We start from the raw sequence: 10,766 nt of genomic DNA, 5'->3' as shown, positions 1-10,766 counted from the left end.
CAAATGACTATCTCTATCCCTGGGCCGTTGGTTAAAAAGTCTTTTCCCCCCTCACTGATTTGGGTCTCAGGGACTGGGCCTGTTCCTCTGTCTTCTGGTGCTTATACCACCCTGTTTTCATTACAGTAAGTTTCCCCTGAGCTCATAAAGCTGGTCCTCTTTCACTTTCTTTTCATGTTTTTTTGGCTGTTACTTGCTTATTAATTTTTCCATATGAGCATGATAGTTCCAGAAGTGTGGTTTTATTGGGATCGTATTAAATTTACGAATTGCATCGGAAGAATGTGCATGTTTGCAGCTGTGGCGCCTCTTCGGGGCCCAGGGGTCAGGGTGCCTTTAACTTCAGCCTCTGCGGCAGCTTTCCCACGTTTCTGGCTAGGTTTATGCTGGGAGCATCTTCTCTCTTGCTGTCCTAGATGAAATATCGTCTGCCACTAGCACGCTGTGCTGTGAGTAGGTGTCTGAGAGCCGTGAGTTCTGGACGCTGATCTCACATGCACCACTCTACAGCTTTCTCATTGCCTGTGGTCATTGTCCATGGGGCCTATTGGGTTCTGCTGGTGGAAACCCACATCATCTGCAGAGCCCCTGGGCAGCATTCCCTCCCAGGCCTGACCTGCCGGATCTCCTTGGGAGTTCCCACGGGTGGGAGGTCTCTGTGCCGGTCCCTGACACAGGCATGGAGATTCTACAGCTCGTCCCCTCCAGGACCGGGCTCCAGGGTGGCAAGCACAGAATGAGCCCCAGGGCGGGGCAGTGGGTGGGTGGCTGCGGGGACTGGGGGCCTGGCAGGGCTCCCTTCCTGGCACCGTCCCTGCTGCCAGCTGCCAAGGACCGCTGCAGGGCGATGGGGCTCGAGCAGGCGCAGCTTTGCCCCCCGCCACCCCCACCTGTGTACTTGGGGAGGGACACGCAGATGCTGTGTCTCTCATAGCCTAGGGCAGCCTCCAACCCTGCTGTGGGGGCCCTGGCACCAGGCACCACCCCTGCCTGGAGGGACTGGCAGGCATGGGGACACGGGGGCGCTGGAGTGGGCACAGCCACTCAGGGACGCCCATGCCTGGCCAGGAGGCCTGGGGGCAGGGGGTCATGGGACCCCCCAAAAGACCTGGGCTTGGGGAAGATGGTACCCCCCGCCCCGTGATGTAGGAGGGATTTCTCACCCGAGGACTGTATGTGTGCGTGGGGCAAACAGGGTGAGGAGGGCCTGTGTGTTTCTGGGACAGCGAGGGAAAGGCCTGACTCAGGCCAGGATCCAGGGTAGCCGCCAGCACTCTCTACGCGAAGCCTCAGCCTGGCTGCAGCCTGGCCCCTCCCTGGAGGCCTCCCTCCCTTCTGCCCATGGCCCCCACAGCTGCCTGACAGGACAGAACTCTTTAGCATGCTCTCATATTTAATTATAATTATAATATAACAGAACCACAGGGAAGGGGGGTCCCTTGTCCCAGCCACTCAGGTGCCCGCTGGCCGCCTGGAAGCTGGTGGCCCTGCCCCAGGAGTGGGGTGCAGTGTGTGGATGTGAGGAATGGCCAGGCCGCGGTGGGGGTACTAGGCCGAGGAGGGGACGCCTGTACCTTCCCACCCAGGCCCTGGTGGGAGCCTGGCCAAACTCCTTTAAATAATTTCGTGAATGGGTGCCAAGGACAGCCCCCACGTTGGGCAAATGGGGGGGCCCTGGGTGCCTGCACCTCTGCCCTCACAACACCCAGGTGGCCACAGCTGGGAGGGGCCTGAGTCAGCCCCAGCCCTGCCCTCCTGACCTTGGGACCCTAGGATATCCCTCTGCTGAGTGGTGTGAGGGGCTGGGGTGGCATGGGGTGAGGGGAGGCCAGAGTGCTGACTGGGCCTGAAGGGCCTCTAGCTCTGCCTGCCCTCTTACTGCCTCAGTTTCCCTGCCCCACAAAGGGCCTGAGATGCTGCCTGGGCATGTGTGAAGGTCTAGGGGTTTCCTGCCCCGCCCAGCACAGCCAGGAGCTCTTCTGGCCTTCCCTGAAAACTTCTCTAGGCCTGTGGGGAGCAAATGACTCCCGGGGAGCCCCCAGCCCTATGCACCTCCTACCCCTGTGCCCAGTCTTGGACCCTGCATCCAGGGCGTCTCGGGATGCCGCTGCCGGGGGCACCTTGGCTGCTCCAAGGCAGTTTCCAGCCAGCCCCCAAGTTCAGGCAGGAGGCTCTGGGGGCGGCAGGCAGGGCCACAGCACCTTCAGCCCCGGGCCGCAGGCAGCAGCAGCAGCAGCAGAGTTTCAGGGAGCTGGGCACAGGCAGCTCGGTGCAGGCAGGACCTGAAGCAGTGACTGCATCTGGCCCTCGCTGTAGGGGGTGGTGGCACCTGCTGCCTGGGCTCACTGTGGGCACTGAGACATGAGTTCTGTGGTGGGGCTGTGCCTGGGCAGGGCTATGCCCGGTGGGGCTGGTGCAGGTGCAGACTGGTGCCCCCGTCGCCCCCAGGCAGCTCAGCCCATGGGCGGCCTGCAATGGCCTGCACCCTGCCTGCTTCTCCTGAGGGAAGGCGCTGACCTGGGCTCACGGTGGAGGGTGTGCAGAACACCAGTGGCCAAGGAAGCCGGTCAGAGGGGCCAAGAGCAGTGTCCATCCTCAGGCCTCAGTGGCCGGGGACTCCGAGGGCCGTCGGCTGAGCCCCTGCGGGCCGGGGATGAGGTGCCCAGCCCACTAGGAAAGACGATGGTGGCGTACTCCGTCTGCTCAGGGACACAGGGTGCCGGGGGCTCCGGGGTCTTCTCTCGCCACTGGAAATCCAGCTCCCCATAGTCCACAGAGAACACAGGCACGGCCGAGGGGTCCTCCTTCTTTCAGGAGAAAGAGAGGAGGAGTCAGCCCCCATGGCCCACCCTAGGAGGGAGGCCGGCGGCTCCACAGCCTGGCTGCAGCACTCACACTGAGCCTGGGCCCCCCACTGAGAGCCGCGTACCCTGGGCTGTCCCATCACTGCCCTCTGTGTGATCTGGGGATGCCACCCCTCCTCTCTGGCTCACTGTTCCCCTGTGAAATGTCCCTGGCATTCTTGCAGGTTTAGGGTTCCAAAATGTCACTTTTCAAGGCCTCCTGCCTCCAACGTAAGATAAGAAATGACCACGCCCACCCCACACCCCCGCAGGCAGGCACACACGGTGGGCTGGGGCCCCAGGTCGTGGCTTTAGGGATTGTGATGGCTGCCTGGGGGCCGGAGAGGTGGGGTCCTGGCTGTAACAGAGTGTGAGCCCTGCAGGCCGTGTGGCCCCAGCCTGTCCTTTCACCTCTGCCCACCCAGGAAGGAAGGCACCGTGGATCACGCAGGAAAAGAGTGAGACTCACCAGGGGCTGGCCGGTGCGCCTGGCTTCTATGGTCCCTGAAGAGAAACACACTTGGGGTCACCAGACCGACCCTGAGCCGTGCTCCCCAGGTGGGGGGTCTTAGCCTAGGGGCTTTCATCGGGACTTAGTCTGACGGGGAGGTGTTGGGGAGGTGGATGGGGTGCGGGAAGGGTGGAGGGAGGGGAGGCGGGAGTGAGGCCGCCAGCAGGGTTAGGGCAGGGCAGGACGAGGGGCTGGGAAGACGTTACCTTGTGCAGCCCGGGAGCAGATGACAGCCAGGACCCAGACTAGCAGCACCAGGCTGCCCAGCAGGCCACCCACGACACCGACCACCAGGGCTTGGAACTGGCCAGCTGGCCTGGGTGAGGGGCTGGGGTGGGCTGTGGGCACTTCTGCCCTTCTCTCTGAAAGGACACAAAGGTCAGGGGTTAGGACGGGGTCAGGTTGGAGGGTCAGGGCAGGGGTGAGGGCAGACTGCAGGGACTGGGGTGCTTCCAGAGCGAGAGGACAGGGATGCCAGTAGCGTTCCCCGGGTGCGGAACAGAGCCCTGGACTGGAACCGGGAGGTCCCTGCCCTACGACCCTGGAGCTCGTGATCCTGTGCAGGAGAGGACACCCACCCCAGGACTGGCTCAGCTCGCCCCTGCCCTGGGGCCTCTGAGGCCGCACCTGTCACCCTGAGCTCTGCCCGCAGGCTCTCTTTGATCTGCGCCTTGGGGGCCAGGGAGATGGCCCCGCAGAGGTAGGTGCCGCTGTCATTGCGCCGGGCCCTGACCACGCTCATGTGGAAGTCGCGCCCGTTGGGCAGTTGTGTGACGCGGAAGCGGCAGTCCTGGCTGGGCTGGCTGCGGTCCTCGGGGAAGGCGGCCAGCTTGTCCGTCTGGTTGCTGGGGCTCATGCGGTACCAGTTCAGCACGAAGCTCTCCGAGGCGTTGGAGAAGCTGCAGGTAAAGGTGGCGTTGTCTCCTTCGGCCACCAGGAGCAGGGCTGGGGAGAAGGTGGGGGGGTTCCAGGGCCTGTCCGGGGATTCTGAGAGATGGAGAGAGGTGAGGAAGGGGCTGGGCGGCCCCGCAAAGCCTCCCCGGCCACCTGCCCACATCCCTCGGGCAGCAAAGGGCTCAGGAAGGGCCAGCCCCGCTGGAATGTTGTTGAGAGTCTCTGCTGGGGCCGCCCGGGGACAGGCACTCGCCCCCACTGTAGAGCCTCTTCCTCTGGGGCCTCTGCCGCCCGGGGACGGACACTCGCCCCCACTGTAGAGCCTCTTCCTTCTACGCGAGGCTGCGGCCTCTGCCCAGAGCCTGGCTCTGACTTGGGGCCCCCCGATTTCCTTCTAAGAGTCTTCACCCCCTTCCCTGTTGAGGCCAGTCCCCCAGAAAGGGCTGTTTGGGGGCTACTCATCCCCAGCCCCTGACCCTTGGGCATCCTGGCCTGGTCCTGTCTGCACTGCTCGGGCACAGGGGAGTGTAACTGGGCGGGTGGGTGGAGGGCTGCCCACGGAGACCCCCGCCTTGGGAGGAGTGCAGCCCCTCGGCAGGCTGAGGGTCCAGTCTGTACCCCCTTTTCAGCACAAGCTCAGAGCTGGGACCATGTGGTATGGGCATTGCTGCCCTGGGCAGTGGGCAGTGGGGCCTCCACATTTTCCAGCAAGACAGTGGGGACTGGAGCTCACAGCAAACATGCTTCAGAGACGAGTTGGGCCATTGCCTCGGATGTGGACAGACGTGGGCCCCTGACCCTGGGCTTCCCAAGGCAAGGACCTCCTGAAACATATGCCTGCCAGGGCCAGGGCCTGGGATGCCCACATGACAACCTGGGGGTCACGGCTCTTCTGCCAGGCGCAGGCACTGACACAGGGGCTTAAGATCCAGGCCCGAGATGCCATGCAGTGGGGTGATTTTCCCGGCCCACCCACATGTCCCATGCCACAGAGTTCCCCAAATATGGCACTAGCCCTGCACTGTCAGACGTGGGGCACTGTCACTCAGCTCCATCTCGGGCCCGGGCATGGCCCCCCAGGAAGTGATACAGAGACCAGGCCCTGGTTGCCGCAGCTGCGGTCCCTCTGCTTCCTGGGACAGGCGGCCTCTGTGGCGGGGGGTGGTGATGACTCAAGGAGCAGTCAGCTCAGAGGAGGAAGGGGCTGCTGCCCTAGCGGCCCAGGGCGTGCTGGCTGGACACCAGAAGTGAGTGGGGCTGTCATGTGACCAGGACTAACTCCTAGTGCCAACCTCACTGGGCACCTCCCAGGGGACAAGTGAGGGGTCTGAAGTGACCTTGAGGCCACCCGGAGCGTCCCTGTTCCCTTTGTGCCCCATGGCCTCCTGGCTACCCAGCGCTCACCTCCTTCACCTGCATGCCTGTCTCCCAGCTTCCTGGTGGCGTGCCCAGAGGTGGCGGGGGTGGGGCCAGCTACACAAGGGGCTGCTGAGGTGAACCCCCTCTCTGAGACCGCCCTTGTCTGCCGGCTGGCCAGGGGAAGCTCCCTGCAGAGGCATGTGCAGGGTGGCCCCGGGGAATCTCCCAGCCACTCCAGAGTGGATTTTGACCAAGGAGGGCAGTGGGGCAGTGTGACTCTCAGGGCCAGCGGGCAGCCAGGTCAGGGCACTCAGAGACCTGCCTGAATGGAGGAAGATGGGCTCCTGGCATCAGGGCCAAGAGGGCTCCTGGGAGGTGGCCTGGGACAGGGCGGGCTGCAGTCCTTACTGGGACTAGGCTGTGGCTGGGTGGACTCAGCACAGAGCAGGGGAAATGCCCTGCCCTCTGGGTTTCTGGGAATGCAGTGGAGACCCAGTGGCACCACCACCGCAGGCAGCCCCTTGGGGCCTCCATCCAGGCAGGTGAGGAACAGGGGGCCATCACGGGAACTGTAAGCAGGGACCCTGCATGGTTAGGAAGTGCTGGGGGACCCCCAGCTGTAGGGCGAGGTGCTGGCGACAGGATCAAGGTCGCTGTGTGTCCACACCGCAATGTCCATGGAACCATCTGTGCGTTGTTCGTGTAACTAAAAACTTAACTGCTATTTATTTGCACACGTTGGTGGAGGGACCCGCTCTTGACTTGATCTGTGCTGGTCGCTGACAGGCTCAACCCTTTTCCTGTCTGGCTCGCACCGGCCCTCGGCCAATGGGCCTCAAGCCAGGACCCTGGGCTCTGTGCCGCGTCCCCCCTCATTTTGGAATCCACCCCGGGGAGCAGGCCCAGCTGGGCCCCTCGGCCTCCGCTGCCTCTACTGACTGGCTGGGTGGGGTGGGGGCTAGAGCTTGGTGTCTGCGGTTCAAGCAGCCTCTCCCCCACGTCCCCCAGCCGGTCTCAGAGACTCTGGCTCCCAGAGAAGCCCAGTGTGGGGGTGCTGAGTGGCGACCCCCAGGCAGGGCCTGCCTCACCTCAGTCCTCAGGCCGCCTACTCCAGGAAGCCTTCCTGACCTCCCTTGGCTGGTAGGAGTCTACTAAGAAGGAGAATATTCAGAAATGACCACTGGCTGGTCCTGGGTCAAGTTAGATTCGGGGTGTTTCTGTGGGATTCCATTGTTTCCCCAGCTGCTCCCTCTGAGATCCATGTAGGATCGTGGGTTGATGAGAGAGGGCTGTGCCCTATGCAGGGTCAGGAGGGAGAGAGAGCCTGTCCCAGGGCTGTGGAACAGGCCTGTGAGGCGGCGGGGGCGCAGGCGGGGGGTGCTCCCACAGAGAGACCCCACTGCAGGATGCGCTTTCCAGAAGTGCACAGAGAAAGGTGTGCCTGCCCCGGGGGGAGGAACCTGCTGGTCCAGACCAGACCATCTCTGACTGTGGTCCCATTAGGGACAAGGAAACTGGCCCACGGGATGTGCAGGGACGCGGACAGCGAGCTTGTCTCTAGAGGACCTGGCAGGGGCGAGGAGTGGGGTCTTCCAACTCCTCACAGTCGTGTGTGTGTGGAGGTGGGAAGGGCTGTGGGCCGACCCGTGTCCCCACAAATTCCTATGCGGAAGTCCTAACCCCATGACCTCAGAAGGCGGCCTTATTAGGAATAGGGTGACGGCAGCTGGGACTAGGTAGGATGAGGGCACAGGGCCGGGGGGGGGTGACCCAGCCCCCAGCACGCCTGGTTTCCTGCAGTGAGCCGAGATCACACCACTGCACTCCAGCCTGGGCGACAGAGCAAGACCCTGTCTCTAAAAGAAAAACAAAAACGTGTCAGGGACTAGGCTGGGCAGTTTCCACACTCACCTGTGCGGAGATGAAGGCAGAGCCCAGGGGATGCTTCTGAAGCCCAGGAACACAGAGGGTGGCCACAAAGCCCCCCAGCCAGGAGAGGCTGAGCACAGCCCTCTTGGAGCACGGGGAGCCGACCCCACGGAGCTCCATCCTGCGCGTCCAGCCCTCGGATGGTGAGAGGGCAGGCTCTGTGTCAAAGCCACTCGGTCGGTGGAGCTTTGTTATGGCAGCTCCAGCCGCCCAGTCCCCAACGCAAATGTGTCAATATTCTCAGTTACTGATTCCAGGTGAGGGATATTCATTGTCGTGTTTTTAAACTTTTTTTTGTATATTTTTCAAAATAGTCGTTTTAAAATCTAACTTTAAAAATTTGACTTTAGGCCGGGCGCGGTGGCTCAAGCCTGTAATCCCTGCACTTTGGGAGGCCGAGATGGGCAGATCATGAGGTCAGGAGATCGAGACCATCCTGGCTAACACGGTGAAACCCCGTCTCTACTAAAAAATACAGAAAACTAGCCGGGCGCGGTGGCGGGCGCCTGTAGTCTCGGCTACTCGGGAGGCTGAGGCAGGAGAATCGCTTGAACCCGGGAGGCGGAGCTTGCAGTGAGCTGAGATCCGGCCACTGCACTCCGGCCTGGGGGACAGAGCGAGGCTCCGTCTCAAAAAAAAAAAAAAAAAAAAAATTGACTTTAAAAATCGGACTTTAAAAACATGTGTCATGGAGGCCAGATGCAGTGGCTCATGCCTATAATCCCAGCACTTTGGGAGGCTGAGGAGGGAGGATCGTTTGAGCCCAGCCTGGGGAACATAGCGAGGCCCCGTCTCTACAAAAAATGGAAGAAATGATCCCGGCAGGGTGGCGCGTGCCTATAGTCCCAGCTACTCCAGCGGCCCCGGAGGTTGAGGCTGCAGTGAGTCGAGATCACATCACTGCACCCCAGCCTGGGCGACAGAGCAAGACCCTGTCTCTAAAAGAAACAAAACAGTGTTAGGGACTGGGCTGGGCAGTTTCCACAGATGACCCGATTTAATCCTCAGGACGCAGCATCACCAGGAGGCGTCCTCACCCATGACCCCAAAGCACACGGAGAAGTCAGTAAGAGGCCAAGTCCTGCCAAAGGCCCAGAGCTCAGCAGCGGTAGTGCTGACTGGAGCTCACGGGGGTCCCACGCCAAAGCGAAGGCTCTTATTTACGCTCCTGCCCCCGGACAGGGGCCAACAAGCGGCTGGGTTTGGGATATCTCCTAAAACACAAGGGGAACACACACCTGAGGTGGGAGTGGTGACCGCGGGAATGACAGAACGGCAAACGCAGTGAACAGATCAGGAGGGAAACGAGGCATGCTGGAATGAAGACCACTGCGGCCGGGGTGGCCACGTCTGGGTCGGGACAAACAGGACCCCAGTCATGCTTACTGCGCCTTGCTGAGTGCCCTGTGCTGAGTGTTACCGGTGGGGAAACCAAGGCACGCCACCTGTGAGAGTCTTGTCCGGCACAAGCGCAGGCACCTGAGGCGCGAGTGTCTGGCTGCAGACACCTCGCTCGTATCTTTCCCGCCTGGTCGGGGAGGGTGGGGTCTCGAGGACGTGCCTGAGGAGCCAGGACACAGGGGAGAGGCTCGGCTCCCCTCCTGCCTCAGCTCCTCCTCCCCTGTGACGAGCGCCCCTCTGCACTCTGGTTCCCCCACGAATGTCTCCCTGGGGTGCCTTCTGGCCGCAGGCCCTTTGCCCAGCGTCTCCAGTTCTAAGTCCTGAGTCCTGAGTGACCCGTGGGCCTCCCTTAAGAGGTGGTGCGAAGGCAGAAAGGCAGGGCCTCTGGCGAGGATGCTGCCTCAGGCGCTGGGGAGCAGGCCCCAGGAGAGGGGGCTGAGGTGGGGAGCACCTAGTCGCCTGCCACAGTGAAGGGGCACCAGGACCCCCGGGATGGGAGCCTCGAGGGGATGTCAGGGCAGCCCCAGGGTGCCCCTCATCTTGTCCTCCCAGTGGCGTCACACCCCAGTACCCAGAAGGGCCCAGAAGGACCGTAAACCACCCTCCCCAGGCCTCGGCATCCCCAGGTGCAGGCTGGCTGGGCACTGAGGGTCCAGGGGTGGGCTGTGGTCACAGTGGACACAGAGGGTCACGGGCAGCCCAGGAAGAGGCTCCCCCTCTCCTCGATGCAGGAGCGTGAGGCCAAGGCCTCCCCCAGGGATGTCTGAACAGGGCTCGGGGAGAGTCCTGGAATCTGGGCAGAGACTCAGGCGGGTACAATCCCCACCCAGGAGGGATCCTGGAGACAGAAGAGCTGTCCTCACTTGAACAGGCACACTTTTGATATAATGAGAAAAATATCACCAGTTCATCTAAATTTTGACGTCGTAAAGCCAAGGTTAGTCCCACATGGGACTCATCCCACCCTTAGGAAAACCAAGGATGCCCGGGCAAGGCAGAGCCGCCACGCAGACTCGCCATGAACAAGGTGTGGGGTTCTGGCCAGCCTGACCCGTCATTCTACAGAAACACGCAGCCCCAAGGACCGGCTGGGAGGGGACAGAGGTCCTGCCTGCCCAGGAGCAAAGAGGGCACTTGGGCCAGGGGAGGAGTTGGGGCCCAGAGAGGAACCCAGGAGTCTGAGCTGCCCAAAGCCGCACAGCTCAGGGTATGGGGCAGAGCTGGGCTGCCAGGGGCCGGGCCCGCCACAGCACCCCCCGACCTGCCAGGGACTGAGGGGGGACGGTCCCTCCAGACTCCTGGCTCCGGGACACCTGACCGCGACCCCACCTACCTAAGAACCATCCTGGCCGCCAGCCCAGTTGTAGCACCGCCCAGACGACCGGCCAGGGTGCCTGTGGGATCTGCATGCCTGGAGCAGCCCCAGCAGTGCCGCCGGCCGCCTCCTCCGCTGCTCAAGCTGAGGCAGATGTGAGCGGAAGGGAAACTGTCCCAGGTCAGGTCGAAGGGAGGGTGCCCGCCCCTTGCTCCCGCCCCCTCTTCCTCCACCTCCACGTGGGCGGGAGTGACAGAGGTAGTGCTGGGGGGTGGGGATGAGGAGGGGGTTGTACTGGGGGACGGTGGGGGAGGGAGACAGAGACAGAGACGGGGGTACAGAGGAGATGGGGAGGAGTGGGCCCGTGGCCCCCACGTCCTACTCCGTGGGGGTCTCCCCAGCTCAGGGCCCCTTCCTCTCTGTGTCTCTGCTCACTGCTGTGGCCTCTTTCCATATCCCGCATCCCGCTGGAGCTGCCCCTCCTGAGGCTGTGGGGTGGGGGCAGGCCCTCCCC

General features: G+C 62.6%; 1 protein-coding gene across 1 annotated transcript; it reads right to left on the bottom strand.

Annotated features, from left to right (window-relative positions):
- Window positions 1-1,373: 1,373 nt before the first annotated feature.
- On the bottom strand, window positions 1,374-10,427 carry PDCD1 (programmed cell death 1). The gene is made up of 5 exons (XM_011998547.1): window positions 10,271-10,427; window positions 3,982-4,341; window positions 3,561-3,716; window positions 3,313-3,347; window positions 1,374-2,807 (listed from the first exon to the last, which is right to left on the bottom strand). Exons 1-5 carry the CDS (start codon window positions 10,344-10,346, stop codon window positions 2,568-2,570), a joined length of 867 nt encoding a protein of 288 aa, XP_011853937.1. The 5' UTR covers window positions 10,347-10,427; the 3' UTR covers window positions 1,374-2,567.
- Window positions 10,428-10,766: the final 339 nt, after the last annotated feature.

Source organism: Mandrillus leucophaeus, unplaced genomic scaffold (assembly GCF_000951045.1).
Source record: "Mandrillus leucophaeus isolate KB7577 unplaced genomic scaffold, Mleu.le_1.0 Scaffold575, whole genome shotgun sequence".
In the NCBI taxonomy this organism is placed as follows: Eukaryota; Metazoa; Chordata; class Mammalia; order Primates; family Cercopithecidae; genus Mandrillus; species Mandrillus leucophaeus.
This window is presented reverse-complemented; position numbering and strand designations above follow the sequence as displayed.